The following is a 19569-nucleotide window of genomic DNA, read 5'->3' as shown; positions in this document are numbered from 1 at the left end:
AGCTACCTACACGACAGCATGTTGGTATCTGCCCTTCAAACAAGCCAATGTACTGTATTTCAAGAGGACTAGTATTGACAATCTGCAATGTAACTTAAATATTCATCTAGTTTTATATAGGTTTCAAGAAAGAGGGCCACAGTCGTTTTTTTGTCCCATCTCAGGTTAACAGCAACTTAATCGATTTAAACAATATAACATGCGTACTGTGTGAACAATAGCAGCTTAAACAGCGTATTGGTAGTTAGTGTACAACTTTATTCTTGAAAAAGCACATAGACAACCAAAACCAGTGAATACTAGAATATCTAACACGTAATAAATGGTTTCTTCTGGGTAACCAACATGGATATGCAAATGCTATTATTATTTAATATAGCGTTGATAATTTTATTGTTCACACCCTTGGGTTAACTTAAAGACAAATAGATATAAAACAAATGTAAAGGTTTATTCTTTCCATTAGTTATAGGTTATTTTTCCTTTGCGCTTTGTAATTGGTCTTGCTGCATTTCAGTCAAGCTGAATTGTGACGTCATCACGTCTTCCCCGGCCCCTCCTGCTCACGCTGCACGCTTAGTTGGTGTTTATGGTGTTTCCTGCGTAGAGGCAGCTGTAGGTTTGCAGAGTGGTAGGAAATTTAAAACGTTAGTTAGATAAAACATTAGAAGTAAAAACAAAACGGCGCATGTTTGATGGCGACAGCAGCAGCAACCTACTCTTCTGAGACGGTACGAAATGCTTTAACAATTTAATATGGTCTTTGTATTAAATAAATACGTTATTTGTAATTAACTCTGTATCTGCAGCGATAAGATACAATGTATCCTTGAATAGACAAAGTAACGTCGATGTTACACTAGCGAAACAATCAATTTTTAAAACGTGTACTGTTTTTGTGTATGTGATGAATGTTACTGTAAATTGCAGAACACTTGATATAGCTCATGTTACACAACACCCATCGAGCGAGCTTGCTGATAAATAATATATTACCTGCAATTCTATTACAGCATTTCATTAAAATGGTCATGAATGACTTACAGAATTGCTCACGTTTACAATGATTTTAGTTTGCCTGATGTCTAATTTAGTGATCGTGTAGACGTAGATTATTTTTCTCTCTAAAAACTGGGTTAAGCTCTCTCAACAAAGTGTTAAACATTTGGATCCCACATATTTCACATTATATAATTTTCAATAGGGAATATAATTAACTACACCTTTGTAGTTAGATGAGCTGATTTTTGTCATGTTGAACCGCCTTGGTCTATGTACGGTAACATTATCTGTATTGAGTATGTTAGGGTAAACTATTGCAGAATAATATCATATTAGTACATTATATACATGTGTGTAAACCGACTGTAATGATAATACATGAGGTTGTTTCAGTTTACCTGTCATTGTGGGCTGAGATTCTTCAAATGATTTCTGCCATTCATAGAACCTGGTAAAATCTCAGAGCAAACATTTTAATTAGTCAAGTCAAGTTTATTATTATTATTATTATTATTATTATTATTATTATTATGATGATGGTGTGAGGAAGCTTAGTAAGTTGTGGCTTCAGCACAGTTTCTTTCGATGCTCAGAATCTGAGGGGAATATACAGGGATGTTATAGTAAGGTTATGCAATAAGCCATTGCGTAGAAGTTTGATCCAGTCTGGTTTTATTATGACTTTAATAAGACACACCAAAGCTTGTTAAATGCACACTGTGGCTAATGAAGTTTGTAGTAAAACCTGGAATGGGTGAAACTGCTGTGCAATAGGATTTTTATTTCCAGCTGTGATATATATGAAGGAGTGAGGTACAAAGCCTATAAATACAAGTTATCCAGTATTAGCTGCTGCACAGTGAAGGGTTAAAATGGCACAGTAGTTCTGTAGCTTTCTCTGTGTCTAGATCGCAGTGCTGCTATTCCACACTGCAGTCAGATGTGTGCTTACGCTGGTGCTGACAATCTCCCTTTGCTTTCCCCAGCTGCGAGACCTGCTCGGTGTAAGCTCCTGTGGTCCGGCCATGTCTCAGCCTCCATCCTTACCCTCCTTTGCGGAGTACCCGATGCACCGCCCCTTCCTCAACGCTGACCTGCGGAGATCCCCTGACAAACCAGTCAAAGCGTACCCGGAGAGCAGCAGCACAGGTAAACTCACCCAAGATTGTTCTGTAAGCTGGTCTGTGTGTGGCACCCGAGAACATTAGAATGACAAAACAGGTTATTTACAGTAACTCTCTTTTTTTTATTTATCCACGAACAAAAGGTACCTAACCTACCAGCTCACAAGCTGGAAATAATCGCACCTATCCAAGATGGGTCTCTCGCTTCTACACAAACCCAAATAGCTTTGATAAACATTATGCATTTCATCTAGTTTCAAGCTGTTGTAGGTAGATGTGGGTTGTAGATTGCCAGCACTCTAAAAGGACTTCCTTCATACATTTGCACATCTGCTCAAACATTCAGAAATGACGTCAGACCTTTACTATTCAGTACCGATATAATACTTTCTATAGTGTAATATTAGTATTTGACTTTTTTATTTCTAATAGCATCTCATACTGTTCATTTATATTCTGAAATGAAAACATTTTATAAAGATATTATTAGAACAAAAGTAGTCACAACTCAAATCATGTTGCCGTTTTCATTTATCAGTGTCCAGCAGCCTGAAAGACAAAAATACCAAATTTATAATGAAAATAATGAACATATCTTATATAAAAACGCACAGGTTTTACTGGTAAGCTGCCTGGTGCATTTAGTTAGAGACTGCTGTACACAACACAAGATAGTTTAGCCCTATACATGACAACCATATAGTAAGTGCTGTATAGAAACATAAATACTCAGACTTACTAATTATTGATAACGGTACATATTGGTTTGTTGTGTATAATGGCCAGTGTTTGAAAACATTAAATTTTTTATTTATAAGAAATACTTTTACTGGTGGTAAAAGTATCTATTAAAACATTTTCTGAGTGCTAATTTTGAGTAATTAACAGGTAATATCGGTAAGTAACACTGAGGAATATGATCCTTGTCCTAATGGAAATTCGATGACTATATCCATATGGTATAAATTCACACCTACCATAGCTGTAACACGTTTTGGAAGCATGCATTTGAACAGTCCAGAGTTAGAGGATCTAAGCTGCCTCCCAGGGATGTAAGGGCTAACAAGGTCCATTATTTAACTAGGACCCTGACCGTGCAAAGCCTTGTAGGTCAACAATAATATTTTAAAGGAAACACGGGACTGGATAGGAAGCCAATGCAAACGCTTAAGGACCGGAGATATGTGTCTCAAGAATGTATAAATGAGATTGATGGTTTTTTGTTTTTGTTTGTTTCATGCTGTTTTCCCAGCGATCCTATCGGCGCTGAAGAACCTACAGGAAAAGATTCAGCATCTAGAAGTGGAGCGGGCGCAGGCTGAGGAGAACCTGCAGCGGCTCTCCCACCAGACCAGCGAGTACAAGAAGGTGCTGGACCGCGAGCGAGAGCACCGCGACTCCAGCAAGACGCAGGCAACCAGGCACAACCAAGGTGGGTGTGTGGGGGAACGGTGAGCAACCTGGGTTCACTCCGGTCTGCCACTTGCTGTTTCCTAATATTAGTAATTAAATAAATGAGCTTTTGGTTTTGAAGTTAGGGATGTTTCCTGTCACCCTCATACCAGCTGTGGCTAATAAGACTTGTCTAGGCAAAATACTAAGGGTTTCACAAACACTCATTACAACTAATATTGGACTGCCGTATTGTACCCTAAAGTAGCATTAACCTAACATAAGATAAGAGATAATCAGCAAATGTGTTCTTTTCAATGTAATCTGAGGTCGTTGTCTGATGCCAAATTAAACTGTTACCTAGATTGATGTTTTGGGGCAGGCTATCGTGGTGTTCACTTCCAGTCTTTCAAAATACAGTAAATGTTTTTAAAAGGACAAAACACCTGCTAATTAGAACAAAGTAATACAATTTAAGTTTGTTTATAACTCAAGCAACTCAGTGTTTGCCCAACAATCTAAGAATCTTGACTCCTGAATACTGCAATAGGTCTTGCTCCTGTATCTCATTTGTTGCTTGAGAAGACAAAATAGCTATCGGCTGTTATTTCTCCTGTTACGTAGAGCTGTCAACACAGCTAGCAGCTGCTGAATCTCGGTGTAAACTTCTGGAGAAACAGCTGGAATACATGAGGAAGATGGTCCGCAACGCAGAAACGGAAAGAACAACGCTGTTAAAGAAGCAGGTATCTGCAAAAAAACAAACATACAAATCATTGATCTCGTAGCTGGTAACTTGAACAGTGAAAATATCATTACAATGTACACGTAAATTAATTATCGGAACTATTTTTTAAACATCACCGAAATACTAATTTTTGGATTCTGTTTCAGGTTTCTTTAGAACAAGAGCGATCTGTCGACACATCAGATGTCCAGGCCAAGTTTGAGAAGCTGGACCTGCTGGAACAAGAATACCTCAGGCTCACAGCAACACAGGGACTGGCAGAGGTCAGCAGAGGTTAAAGAGGAGTTGTTCTGACAGATTGCTGGACTGTTCAATCCATTCCAGGATTTTCTGTGAATCCACCGTTTTCTAATCAATACCAATAATGCATGATGCATGTCATTAAGGTCACACTAAATCTTAAATGGCTTTTATGTCAATGTAATACGAGTTCTAAATTGTGGCCTATATTTGGTCCATCACACTTAGGTATTGATTTGATCAACCTATATCCCGCCGGGATAAGCCACTGGAGGAATTGATTTTGATCATTTTACAGCACTTTTTACATGGTTCCCAGATCCTGTAATGCGCTAAAACAATCGTGGCCTGTCCTGGAAGGGTAAGGTTAATCCACTTTTGCATTTACATAGCTCCAGGTGTCTTATTTTTAAAGTGTTCTAGAACTATTTTCTGTTTCATAGTGTTCAGGGGTTTATGGTTTTGTACACGGTACAAAGATAAACGAAAGTGATGTTTCGTAATTTAGGCAAAATGCTGTTTATGTTTAGCAGCAGTTCTTTTTAAAGTATGCGAGCTTCAGTGGGGTTGTTTTTCCCTCTATTGTAGAATAAAATCTGTGAGCTGCAAGAGAAGCTTCGAGAAGAAGAGCACCAGAGAAAACTGGTTCAGGACAAGGCTGCTCAGGTACTTTCTTCATTTAGGTCAGTTATTTATTTGGCCAAAAGAATTCAATTTTTCAGATAATCTTGCCAGGTTCACTTTTGTTGCATAATTCATAATAACTGATTAGCACAAGTTTCTAACAGTGACACGATACATTAGGAAATAACTGAATAACTTTATTTTACAAACTGGGCCATCAACAATAAAATCTGGAAAACGATCTTAAGAACATGGCTAAACAGGCGCATAACGTATGCTTGGCCATAGACGGAGCAGGTCAGACTGCTAAGTTTAATTAGGATATGTTGGTTGATCAAGTCTAAAAAACGAATTGATGAAGAATAATTATGAATGCTAATGCTAAAATTAATTGAGGACAAGGTTGATATAAATTAGCCATAAGTATAAAGCTTACTGGGAAACAAATATCACATAGAACCATGTTGGTTTCAGGTTTCATTTAAGAGTTTAATTCAATGACTACAGTTTGTGGTGAACTATGATAAACTATAGTCTGTTTAAGTGAAACACAGCTGATAGGAAACTGTGTTTTCTGCTGGCTGAAGACTCACTCTTTTGTTACAGTTACAGACCGGGTTAGAAGCCAATCGAATCTTGCTTCAGTCTGTGTCCCCTAAACCACCAAAGGCAAAGAAAACAAAAAAGAAGAAAAAACAAGCAGCAAAAGTAAGATTTCTGTACAAAAAATAAAAGTAGATTATAATTGCCTACTGTCACTTAAATTAAAAATGAACTGTTCTCATGTTATTTCTGTTGCCTACATTATGTAGAAATTCATCAAATATCTTTTCTTTCTCTTAGAGGCCTGTTCAACAGCACTATTCACACACCCAGCCTCATTACAGACTGAGTCTAGGGGACGTCCCCTTTGTAGCAGGAAAGGTGAGTCAATAAAGTTATCTTTACATGTTGGCAGAATGTGTTCAGTACAGTACATGCTCCAATATCAAACTTGATGCCTGCATCTTAAATCAGTTGAATTCTTTCATGGGTTATTTGCATGTTTAATTTGAAGATAGTCCACCCCAGAATATTACCGATGCAGCCTACATTTGCAATGTAAATGTTATTTTTTTAAGAATTAGATTTGTAGCTGTTTAATTAATAAATTGTTACAGATTATTTGGTATTGCAGGCATCATGATTAACAACCCCACTCCTATTTTTGAATCCCTCTTCCTAGTCCACTGGTACCAGCCACTCGGTACGTGCCAATGTCCAGCATGTGCTGCACCTGATGAAGCAGCACAACAGGCTGCTGTGTAACGACCGTGTGCTGAGCGATAGGCCAGTGGCCAGGAAGTTAAGCTCCACCACCAATTGCAGGAGGGCTTCGACCACCTCCACCACTAGCTCCTCCTCTTCCTGCAGCGAGGAGCTCTCCGACCTGTTGCTGGCACTGCAGGATGAGTTTGGGCACATGAGCTTGTAAGTGGAATGTTGTGAATGGGCATTATGACATTTTTTTTTATAGAGTAAGTAGTTTCATGTTGGATTTAAGTTTCACTACCCCTTTGCAATAAAAACTACTACTGATTGTAAGCAGATAAAAAAGGCAGTTTCTCATATGTTGGGTTTGTTAAGTCTGTTTTCAGGTGCTTTCACAAATCTTTTAGAAAACAAAATAATTATATTTTAAGTTAGTGTTTGTACTAGTTGGTTATAAAGTTGCTTGGGGAGTAAGCAGTGACCAGAAAAAAAAATATCATTCACAGAGTACTAAAATTTTATATAGTTGCCACATCATTGTCAAACCTTCAGCATAGGTTTGGCTGTGCTTCCTTAATTTACAATAATGAATAATATGCTTAACTGAGTACGTTGATTAAGCACTGTGTTTTGCTTTCCTATTTTCAAGTGAACACCAAGAACTAGTGAAACAGATTCACGAAACTCGGACAGACCGTTTGCGACAAGACTTGGAACGAGAGTTGGAATCGCTGGTTAAGAGAATGGAGGCTAAAGGGGACCAGATAGCGAAAGTGCACAGGCACCAAGGACAGGTAAACATGCCAATTTTCCACATTTCACATCAAGCCAAGCTCAAAAGTTTTCATAGAAACAAACATCCAAACAAGAAGATGTCTGTCATTTACGCCTGTTTTGTGCTGTTGGGTGTTTTTCAGCTGGAGAAATTAAAGTCACAAAGGAAGCATTCAAGCGATGGCAGGGGGAGCAGGAGAGTGTCTGGAGTCGGGGAGGTGAAGGTCACAACCACTGTCACCACAAGAGGAAAGAGTGCGGGTCAGATCAAGGTGAAACCAGGGGAGAAAAGCAAGGACAGTCTGAGACTGCTCAGGGACATGCAGACCCTGCAGACTTCACTCCGCAAGGACGATATCCACTGGGATTACTGAGCGCCTTGGGGAGGGAGTGACACACTCAGGGTTTGGTGTTTATGGATTGGGATCGCACCATGCTATTCCTCCACCTTCATGTACATTGTGGTGTTTTTATCTGTATCTGGTTTGGATTTTTTTTTTTTTATTGCTACTATCCGCTGTGATTCTAACATTTTAAAATAAAATATTTATTTTTTACATGTGTTTTTGGATCTGTTTAAAAACGTATTTTTAATCTGGGTAGATTTACTGGGTGAGCCGACATCGTCAGGCATGACGGAGAAAGCTGTGATTTTTTTTTTTTTTCTGCAACACACAAAGATGGACAGAGAGCTAAACAACACCCTGCGACGATCAGCCCAATCTCAGGAACTGTCTTAATCAAACAAAGAGAGATTGGGAGATGCATTTAAGACTGCCGTTTGAGTAGCCACCATGCTTGGAGATGGCCCAATGTCATTTTATTTTGTGATCTATTGCAAGCAGGCAGTTTTTTTTACATTAATGCCCATGGACACCTGCAGGACGGATATATATATATATATATATATATATATATATATATATAAAATCTCATTTATTTTTCTGTTTGTGTGTTTTCTTTATTTAAATAGTTATGCCAGAATCTTGAGTATAGTATAGACGCATCAACGCCGCTCACCAGATTCAGACTGAATCCAGATACGTGCCCCCTTTTTGTTAACGTGTTAATACAAGGGGTCTATTTCAGTGATCCGAAAAGTAGCAGATCTAAATATTGCCACTGCTAGGGTTTTCTCCCATGTGTGATTTATTGGCCACTTATTAACAACTATAAATACAATAATAATACTGAGGAAGATCAGCTGAAAGATCAGCTTTAAAAACTGCAGGATGGTGTAATTAAGATCATTAAAATAGACCCCAAATGTGAGCACTCTAAATACACACAAACACCAGATATAACCGTCTGCACAACAATCAATTATATATTTTATGGCGTTATTATTACTAAATCCACACACAGATCGGCGCGTCTTAACAAGAATCAAGCACAGTCCAAAGGCTTATCATGTTCAATAATGACTACACTGTGTGAATCAGACGAGTGTTTCTAAATAAAAAATAACTCCCCTGTGGCCTGTTTAAGGTTGTGTCAGAAACCAATTGTATCCTTAGCTGTTACTCTTAAATGATTCAAAGACAGTTTGGACAACAGCTGCAAAATACATCTTCAATAATAAAACCATTGATCTTCAATTGGAAGCAAATTTGTTGTGCATGACGATCAGAGTCAAAGGAAGTAACATTTGGGTTCACACCTCACATCACTTAGAAGTGTATAGCTCAAAATCACAGTAATGCAACTAGTTTTTTTTGTATTTTTGCCAGTAGAATACAAATGTCATTGGTATAATTTTGAACAGAAAGCGTTGCACATTTTAGCCAGTGTATTAATGTGTATTAGCAGCAGAATTACATTCTGCAGCTGTATCTGTACCCCTCCTCAAGCACACAATTCTATGGCAAATAGTTTTTTTTTTTATTTATGTAAGTAACATAACTGATGTTAGGAATGTTATGATAAATACAGAAAACATGAAGAAATAACATTACAGAGAACCCAGCTCACATTCATAATGTTCCCCTTGTATTTTTTATGGCCACATAGACAGCCAAAACATTTAGTGACTGTGATTAACACTGAGCACTCCCAACAGGAAAGATTAAAGGTTAAATATGTATTAATATTTAAGCAATAAAATAAATATGCATTTACAAACAAACTACTGTAACATAGAGGTCTGCAATATTGCTCAATATGTAACATTAAAATAATAAATAAGTCTCAAACCAAGGTAAACATGTTAAGTACTAGCACAGTAGATATAATCTAATGATTTTAGTCTTAATTATAATAAATCATTAATTTTAACTGCTAGTGTTAGTATTATTATGAGTAGTGCAATGTAGGCTAACTGCATATTTGGCTATCCTGACAGTAATATTCTCTAGGAACGCCTAAAATTCAACAACTTTATGTTAAACATGTTAAAGTGGAGGGCTTTCTGGGCACCATCCCAAACACAGAACAGGTTGACACACTTTTCTGTTCTTCGTAGTGTTAAAAGATGCAATAAGTAAGCTTTAGTTTGTTACATAAAGCATCCTGTTAATATATGTGAACTAAAAATATTAAGCAACACAGACAAAAATGATGTAAGTTGATGTGTTTCAAGTAAATTTGGTGGAACTAGCTATTTAGAACTCCTCAAGAACACAGGGAATGAATTTGTACTACTGTACTTTCACAGCTATTCAGCATCTTTATGAGGCACATTCTTTGCATTATGTCGCCACGAGTGGGTTACCGCAAAACTAGCTCTTAGACTTCTATTGCAGGTGACACAGGGAAACTTTAATATTTCTCGAGCCTGTTATATATTCTGTGAGTATACCCGCAATGGGGAAACGGTCAAACACTGTCCGGTCATTTTTGCCATTTAGCAGCATTTTACACCAACAATGTGGAGGTGCCATATACAAGTTTTGTCATTTGACTCATTTGTGCAATTATCTCTGCTGCAGTGTGTTACATATCCAAATAGGTGGCTTTGAGACATGTCCTTTTAAGTGGTAGTGTGTTAGACTCCCAGCACAGGAAAAGACATTTGCTGACACTGCAGTCCCTGTGCCTTCCAGCGGGTGTCACTACTTACTATGGAATGGCATTAGCTCGAGTAAGCCCTGCAATAATATACTGCAGTGTAGTGTATTTATTAGCTTTAAGTACTACATATTTTTAATTTAAGCACTAAACTGGCTAGCGTTTTCAGTAAATAGGCCAGAGGGCTGTTTTTTTAGACGAAGGTTTGTACGGGGGTGATGGAGCGTGCGGGCGAGCCGGCTCGCTCGGAGGACGAGGAGGCTGACCGGTTGGTCACCTCGCGCTGCAGCTCCTCCACCTTCTTCTGAAGCTCCGCCCTCTTCGCCAGGAGCTCCTTGTAGCGCTGGTGAACAGGCTCCTAAACACAAAAAAGATTTTTAGGTGTGCCAAGTTAATGGATTTTCATATTGAGAAAGCAGTCTCGACACAGCATTAACACTCGCGTGTTGGTTTTTAAGACGTCTCAGAAAAACACAGGAAAACGCAATTGTGGCGCATCGACAATATTTTAAAATCTGCAGTGTCTTGCTGATTTGTTACTTTATTAGAAAACAAAAAGCATCAAGGAACAATACTGGATTTTGGAGTGCCTGTTGTTGTTTGCTTATATTTAGTGTAAAAGAAACTGGGGAAACATCGGCCTTTAATATCCTGATAGCAGATGGCCACTCAGAGTATGATTCGTTTCATTTGCTTGGTAAAGTATTTAACACATTTATAACATATACCATCGTTCCATCTGACTTTCTATGATATTTCAGGTTGTTTTGAGTAAATTACTCCAGGCACTGTGATACTGATGAAACAGTGATGCCTTTATTGACAACACATTGGAATAGTGAGTTAAAAAGGTAAAAGTCAAGATTACAAAGAGGGTTGGGGTCAGTTCCTGTTTTTTAAAATCCATTCCCATTCCCTTTTAATCAATTCCAACACATCATTGATCTAAATTGCAATTAGCAGGATTCTGTTAAACTGAGCTTCTCACAGTGGCAACAAATTACTTAAATTGATGTGACTGTTAGTCAATTAAATTGGCTTCAAATGGAAGCAGCTGAACAATTGCAACAATTATGTCTCTAAAATATCAACAGGGAATTGATTTTAAAAAAGGAATTGAAAGACATGAATTGACCCCAAACCCTGATTACAAAAATGAAGACTGCAAAAAACTCAATAGCAAAGTCATTCTTTGCTATAATTTTTATATACTTCCTAGAGCCAAGTGTTTACCTGTGGTCTCATTCTTGGGTTCCACCTGATGTAGTACCCCACCCAGAGCTCCAGGTGGCGCACGCTCACCACTGGGAACAGAACGTGGTTTGAGTAGTTCACATACAGTGGGTTGGTGAACTCCTGCAGCTGGCTGTTAATGTATGACCACAGTGAGACAGTCTTTTTCTGCAGTTCCTAAAAAAACAAAACACAGTGGAGTCTTTCCACTTAAATACAGAGTGACCCATAAAATATGTACCGCTTACTTCTCAATACAAACATGTCAATCCCAATTGGTAAATAAACACAGACTTTGTATTATAGCAGCATAACAAACAGTGGGTTGGTAATGTGGAAACCTCTTACCTCTTTTACTCGCTGCTGTTCACCGTTACAAAGGAATGTTCCAAACAAGCAGCTGTACAGGTGGTCTAATATGGTGATCAGAAAGTATTCGTTGAACTCAAACGCTGCAGGAAACTGCAACACAAAAAATATGTTTGATTGTACAAGTATTAACATTAGTATCTTAAAGGATTTGTTTGTGTACAATATGGACGAAACACTGAGTCATGCAGGACTAAAGAACACAGACAATGGGTAAAGTAAAAACCAGTATGGAAGACATACTGTATACTTAGCGGTTCTCTGGCAATGAAAACTAATTATATATAATATTTATTATACAAAGGACCATAGCCAGCCATGAAAAATCACAGAGGAACTTGCCTATGCATCCCATCCCATCCCCCCCCCCCCTGTATGGTATCCCTGAAGTCAGCAATGACAGTAAAAGATTTTGAAGAGTACAGAGGCTATAGATATCAGAGGGACTTTTAATCTATGCATATAACAAGGGGTGAAAATGCATTTTATTTTGTGGCAAAACAACGTGTAAAAGAGCTTGTGCCTCATAGCTATATATATATATATATATATATATATATATATATATATATATATATGTACACACAGTGATCAGAGATTAAGTTTTCCACATCAACGCACCATAGCATATTGATATTTTTAATTGCAGTAATTTTGTATAATATAGTCACAAAAACTACCAAGCCAGCACATATTTACTGTTTTAAACACCTAAATGGAAGATTTGTCTTTGCCAATACCTGTCTTGTCATCTGCCACACACAGTCAATGAACTGCAAAAATACAGGTGACCTGTCTGCATCTGTGTGATTCTTGTCCCCATGGCCAATTCTCTGTGGAGTAAAATTTTTAAACTTAAAATATACATTAAAATGTACATGGGGAAGGAGTTAAAACCTCACTAAACAAGGATGGAATAGCGGTTTTTAAAATGCTACAGAGAATACACAAAAGACAACGGTCTATCCAGGGACAAAATAAATACAACTTCTCTGAATGCAACTGCCCTTTAATACAGATGTTTTCCTGCAGCAGAGTCTATAACAAAGGCTGTTACATACCAGCTGGAAGCGGTGTCCGAAGCTGAGCCACTCCTTCTCAATGAGCACCTGGAAACCCTGGATAGTACGGTAATAACTATCCAGCATCAGCATGGCCAGGGAGGTAAGCTGGGCAGTCCGGTCCCAACCGTCGCTGCAGTGCACCACCACAGAGGTCTTCCCAGACTCCACCTTATCAGCAATGCGCAGAGCTCCTGCCAGGATCAACTAAAACACACACACACACACAAAGAGAGCAGGTAAAAGCGGGTGGTTCTCCTTCTAGAGATCCGCTACCTTGCTACTGCAACTTAAAGACAATGACTATGACAGGCAACCAGAACTGACCAGAATCTCCTTAACTCACAGTCAAAACACCTTGGTACCAACATTCAGGATTTCACATTGGCTAGATAAGCTCGTCCTGCACTCACCTTGATGTGCTCCAGCCAGTGTGTGGACTCCAGGTTGGAGAGCCAGCGGGACTCCTCGATGTCGGGGTAGACCACCTCCTTGAGTTTGCGCAGGGACTCCCTCATCACGTGGATGTTGTGTATGTCCAAGAAGACCAGCTCTGCGTTCTGGTAGGCGTCCTCGCTCTCGAAGCCTCCTCCTTTCGTCTGTGGGGTTGCAAGACAGTGGAATAAGCAGACATAGGAGAAATGTGCCTAATGCTGGCAACACACGGGCAAATAAAGACCTTTCTTATGAAAAATCGAAGATAAGACTTAATGGATAAAGTGTATCTGACATTCTTTTTTTTTATGGTCAAAATGAGTTTTGTAAATTACATTTAGTGCACTAGTAACTATATTAAAATAGTAAAAAAAATGTGCCCATTGAAACAAAGCATTGATTCATTCAAACTAGTAAAACATAGGAGGACAAAAGACTTAAGCTGAAGGAAAATTATGCAGTGCAAGGCTTAAACTTTCATTACGTCACTCATCAATCAAAAAAAAAGGAAAGTCACTTACCCCTCTTTTTGTTCAATCAAATGCATATCCCACCACCTCCCCCAATTGCCACCTTTCTTCACACCCCACGGCCAACCACAGGCGATGGGCCCTCAGACTAAGTGGATTGAGGTCTGGTGTTTCATCCATAATCAAATGTTCCAACTTCTACCATACTCCATAATGATCAAATAAATCCAGTGTATTTCAAATTCTGTGATGCAAGTTAAAGCCAGTGCTATTCATAGACAGAATCTTTCCACAAACCTTGTTGGCAACAGCGTTGACACTGGGCCGGGCATCGAAGATGAATAGTTTGTGTGACTGGGCGTTGGCATCCATGATAGCCTGCAGGTACTTCTCATCCTCCTTGCAGCGCTTCCCGTTCACCCCCACCATGGGTTGGCTGCAGCGCGTCACTGTGGCCTGACTCTCTGGGTGGATCCATGACAACACCTAGGCAACAATGGAGGCACCTATTTTTAAAAAGTGTGTTTCTGCAATAGTAAAATGAAGAAATAACTCACCCAGTCATTTTGATGTCATTGAGATGTCACATGACCAAGGGGACACACACTCACTGGGATTCTCCCTTTGGCTCGGAAGGCTGCCACTTTCTTTAATTCTTCATCAGGAATGTTCACTGGCACAACCAGCACAGCAGGGTAGGTATCACACAGCTCATAATGGTCATTGATCTTTGTTACTCTCCAGCTTTCGTTGAGCAATCCCTAAGAGGGAAAGACAGAAATATGATCTTCAACTCTTATACGCACAGGGTAAACAGCATTGAAAACTAAAAATACGACACAAAGAGACGGGGCAAGTCGAAGTAGTGTCGATATCCACAAGCAGAAGAGAAAAGGGAAAGGAATGGGAATAGAGCTAATTCAAATATGTTACAAAGGTATGACAGACTGAACATATGAGTGAATAATATGTTGTCAAACTACAGAAAAACTGAAGGTTATAGTTACCTGTCTCTTATACTCTGCAATGGGGTCATACACTTTCCAGCCATTACCAGGGAAAATCTGCCCATATTCAAATGCAAACATTTGCTTAAAAGAAAAACAACGGGGGAAAAATAAGCAACAAACAATAATTAATACTGAACTTGTCTACAAATAATAAAGCTGTATTTATACAGCTCCTTATCACACATTAGCTATAAAAACATGTGAAAGTCCACAGATAAAACCCCCAAATAAATACATTTATTACCTGGTTGTTGGAAACAGGAAATGCAAACTTCATGAGATTCTCAAATATGGATCTCCTGGCGTCCCCTTCCTGTTTATGAGCAAACCGCAGGTTTCGTATGTCCTGAAGAACAAAAAAAAAAAAAAAAAGATTTCTTTCCGATTTCTAGATTTCTAGGCATATCAGATTAATTTAACAAAACTTTGCACTCTTACAGCGAGAATGCTATACAAATTGGACCCATAATTTGGTACACTTGATCTGGATTCCACTTATGATAAGTCTGTAGTTAAAGTGGTCTTTTTTTTTTTTTAACCCTGGTTTTCTCCCCAGTTTGGAATGCCCAATTATTATTTTTATCCCGGTTCACCGCTGCAACCCCCCAACGACTCGAAATGTGTTCCTGCCAAGCCGTCATTTTTCGAACTGCAGATCCACAGCGAAGCCACCAGACCTATAGTGCCAGATCTGAATGGCTCCACTGCAGACCTGCAGGCACCCTATCAGCCACAGGGGTCTCTGGTGTGCGGTGAACCAAGGATTGCCCTGCCGACCTAAGCCCTCCCTACCTGGGCCGCGCTTCGCCAATTGTGAGCCGCCCCCTAGGAACCCCGGGTCACGGTCAGCAATGACCTGGATTCGAACCGATGATCTCCAGGCTATAGGGCGCATCCTGCACTCCATGCGGAGCGCCTTTACTGGATGCACCACTCGTGAGCCCCGTGAAAGGGGTATTTGCAAGCAGACCCTAAGCAGGGCACAGCAGTCATTTCCACTTACTTTACAGACCAGCCCGTAAGAAACCTCCCCACGGCTCGAAGCTCCCCCAATCTTCTCAATTCGACTGATCACCCCCAGTGGAATGTCAAGAACAAACGCTGGATCCTGAGTCACAAACAGGCAGTCATATAAACATGTGTATTGTATCAACCAGAAAAGAAAAAAAATGAACAGTTTGCACATGATTGATCGCTGTAACCTCATACGGTGTCTGCTCTTCCAAGTCTGTAAAAAGCACTTCTGAGAAAGTGCACTGTGCACCGTTTGTTAGCTTTGGAATACAACTGAAGATTTGCACAACTTCTCTCAAAAATGCGAGCACAGGCTTCTGAGATACCAAACCTTTGTATCCTCGTTTTTTAAAACTATGTTGTATACTTTTTAAAACTTCACAGAAAAAAGGGAAACATGAGCTTACCTTGTCCATGCATTTGAAAAACAGTCTGTAGTTTGTAACAGTCAAGGTCCCTCTTATGTCACCAATGAATGGACAGATATAAGTAACATCTTTGGCTGCAAAGTGATGATTTTACACATAAAAATTATGTTTATACATCAAATAATTTATTGACATCAGTAAATCAAGTAGAAATATCAAGGTACACATTACCCCCTATATTTCATAATAGAAATTCAGAGGGGAGACAGAAGTTAAACACTGACATTTAAACAAAACACAATGTTGTAAATGTTACCTGTTTCCCACACCCCTGCATTGGAAATTTGTGTTTCAATAATGCACCCATTAAAGTATTATGCCACTTATATAAAACCTGATGTGGTAGATGCTTTGTATATAATTCATATTGTACTGCTTGTAAAAAATGGCTAGGGGCAAAGGGGTTAAATGCACATACACTGTTCACATGCTGCTGCTTAGGTGAGTGTATGGATCTGGTACAGATAAGATAAGAGTGGGCTTACCCATGTCCTGTATCGATTCCTTTGGTAGCAAGCGCGGTTCTTCCAACTGAGCCAATTTATTAGCATCCCTTAGCACCTAAACATTGGAATAAAAGCAGATACAAAAAGCTTGCATGCTTTACATTGAAGTCAGATTAGGATGTTTTTTGTTGATTCTTTTTTTTTTTTTTTTTTCTAATTTAGCTGTCAATCAGGTGGTTAAGTTTTCACTTTCTGTGTTGCAGATAATAGAACCCAAAGCATACATAGTTACATAAGTAATAGAGTATTAGCAGAAGCTATTGGCTAACAACATATAAAAACACAAAGACAGGGGCTCAGGCAACAGAACAAGTAGATTTGGGGACCTTCGAGAATATGAAAATACAATTAAGCAAAATCATTGAGAACGTGATACATCTCAATATTGTAAATCTCACAGGAATCAAAGGTAATAAATAGCCAGGCCCTATAGACAAATACCAGTGTAAAATAACTAAGATGTAGGCTATGTGTCTGAAGAATGGCACAGTTCAATGTGGAGATGAGTGTAGCTGAATTTCAGTCAAATCTGTATTAGAAAGTAAAGGAACAACTCTGCAAAACATTTGCTACAAAGTAAATTATCCATGGCTGATGAGCTAGGATTCTGAAACTAAATGTAAAAAGGAATTGGTAACTTTTGAATTCATGACCATTGAATTGTGTTGAAAGCTAAGCACTGGGAGTGAACGAGGTGTCTTGTTTAACTTCAGAAGTTGTTTACTGTGCCCTTCTTAACCTACCCTGAGCTCTGGTGAGAAGTCTGTTGATGTGGAAACGGAATCAGATGATGGATCCGGCTTTGTGTGGTAGGAGCGATCAGATCGGGATGTGGAAGAACTGTGGAGAGCAAAACATGACGTTTCCACCTATCAATCCAATAACATTTAACATCAGGAACAATGCTACAAACCACATCTTTTAACTTGAATTCTTGCATAAAAAAATAATTCTTGGTGACAAATAAGCACAGCTCATCTATGAAAGAGGGTTTACTTTATTATATAGCATCACATTGCATTTTCTAGTGATCTTTATCAACGTGGACAATTCACAGTGATCGAAAAGGTAAAAGACCAATACATTGCAGAATACTGTACGAGAAACAGGCATATAGAGGCTCAGTGGTGGTAAGTCTACCCATACAATGAACCAGCTTATGCAGTGCAATAAACGTGAAATGCTTATTTTTGAACTGTATGTTATGGGATGAAAGCAGGAAAACACAAATGTTCTTAAATATGTATGAAATATGTAATTTTGACCATTCATTCGTGTTGAAAGGATCCACTGAGCTAACATTGCGTATAGCGGCGTCCACTGAGTAACTGGAAGGGTTTTTATTAAGACATTAAAAGCGGTGGGCAAACCGGAATGCTTCCAACATTCAATTAAAAAGGTCATTTGTTTTACTAGACAACACAGTTAAAGGAACGGAAACAATCACTGAGAATACAGCTACAGAATGTCAAATGTAAAAGGTGTGATTTGTATCACTGATATGGCCAGTGGTTAAAATATATGGCAGGGAAAGGGTTCATTTTTACTGGACAACTCCAGTACTGGAGCCTGCTTGAGAAAAGAATGCAGATGTGTACTAAATATGAATTTTTGCCACATGAAGTAAATGTATTCAGTGCATTGCATCCGGTGACTTAAAATGGTTTCCTTCAAACCGAGAAAAAAAAAAAAAAAGAATCCCTGCTGTTGCAAGAAACACAACTGCAATTTAGAGTCTAGTCTGACAGCACTAACAAAAACACCAGAAGCAACTCGTGTTTTGCGCTGCATTGTCATCATTTGTTCCAATTGCATTCACCCCGTGGTCGACGTGAGTCATTCAGGATCCTGTGATCACTACTAGCTAACGGAGATCTAAGTTGTGATTGAATACAGAATTACATACATCTGTTGAACGACAATACAAATCAGTTCCATATTGCAACAGTAGAGAATCTGATGTCTGCCAGCCTGTGGCAAAAACACGTTTGTTATCTTATGTAGTTTGACCTAGCATTGACAGTTAGAATGATCTGTGTTAGGAGGAGGCTAATCACAAAAAAATGTGTTTGGTGAATATATGAATATTTATTGTAAACTATTATTTTTACTACTGTTGTGATTTTTGTCTGCTTCACCAAATAAAAATGTTATTACTTGTTTTTAATAACAATAACCTACTTAGCAGCACTACTGCAATAACACTTAGCAGTTTTGTTTTCTAGCTAGACATACTGATAACAGTACTTTTTTTTCTTCCTTGACTAATGTGATATTAATACAGTAACAGTTCCGTCTTGCATGTTGAACTAACCCCACCTGGATAATGAATCCACACTGGGCTGCCGGGAGGATGACTGCTTGGACCCGAGGCTGTCGCTACTCACACTATTCTCCATCTTTATCTGTTTTAATTTAATATTGTATCAACCGTAAAACTAGACATGAGAGTACTCATACAGCTGGAAACAAAACCACGAAACTATAATCCCGTAGTGAATAGGAAAATACTATAGAGTAAACCTGTAACAGGACCAGGAAGCTGACATCTTTACCCAGAGTGCTAGAAAAACACATGGGTGGGGTTAATTTGCATCCCGTCAGTTGTGTGGCGCTACCTAGCGGTCACAAATGTACTCGTGAAGCGGGGATGGTGTTTGTAAATGGAAAAACAGCAAATAAGAAAGCATACATTTGCTTTTTTTTTTTTTCCACAGAAAAATCATATTTTCTTTCACCCCTAAATGTTCATGTTCAAAAAAAGGCTATTACCTTCGGTTTTATTCTCAATTATACTATTACAGTCTTATTAAACTTTACTTTTTTTTCTCTGAAAATGTAAGGGAAATCACTATATTTGACTCCCTTTGTTTTTTTTGTTT

At 38.7% G+C, this 19569-nt stretch overlaps 2 protein-coding genes across 2 annotated transcripts; one reads left to right on the top strand and one right to left on the bottom strand.

The window, feature by feature from the left end:
- The first annotated feature begins 509 nt into the window (after positions 1 to 509).
- On the top strand, positions 510 to 7712 carry LOC117405392 (centrosomal protein of 57 kDa). Its single transcript, XM_034008416.3, has 11 exons — positions 510 to 731; positions 1989 to 2151; positions 3379 to 3558; positions 4143 to 4264; positions 4413 to 4529; positions 5095 to 5172; positions 5737 to 5838; positions 5974 to 6054; positions 6356 to 6600; positions 7031 to 7175; positions 7299 to 7712. Exons 1-11 carry the CDS (start codon positions 696 to 698, stop codon positions 7527 to 7529), a joined length of 1500 nt encoding a protein of 499 aa, XP_033864307.3. The 5' UTR covers positions 510 to 695; the 3' UTR covers positions 7530 to 7712.
- Positions 7713 to 9656: 1944 nt separating this feature from the next.
- On the bottom strand, positions 9657 to 19266 carry LOC117405907 (myotubularin-related protein 2). The gene is made up of 15 exons (XM_034009411.3): positions 19007 to 19266; positions 17431 to 17527; positions 16667 to 16742; positions 16161 to 16255; positions 15743 to 15847; positions 14984 to 15085; positions 14737 to 14820; positions 14341 to 14490; positions 14027 to 14215; positions 13238 to 13423; positions 12825 to 13031; positions 12504 to 12596; positions 11743 to 11856; positions 11395 to 11571; positions 9657 to 10519 (listed from the first exon to the last, which is right to left on the bottom strand). Exons 1-15 carry the CDS (start codon positions 19084 to 19086, stop codon positions 10355 to 10357), a joined length of 1920 nt encoding a protein of 639 aa, XP_033865302.3. The 5' UTR covers positions 19087 to 19266; the 3' UTR covers positions 9657 to 10354.
- Positions 19267 to 19569: the final 303 nt, after the last annotated feature.

This window comes from Acipenser ruthenus, chromosome 8 (assembly GCF_902713425.1).
Source record: "Acipenser ruthenus chromosome 8, fAciRut3.2 maternal haplotype, whole genome shotgun sequence".
NCBI lineage: Eukaryota > Metazoa > Chordata > Actinopteri > Acipenseriformes > Acipenseridae > Acipenser > Acipenser ruthenus.
The sequence above is the reverse complement of the archived record's forward strand: the minus strand, read 5'-3'. Positions and strand labels throughout refer to the sequence as shown.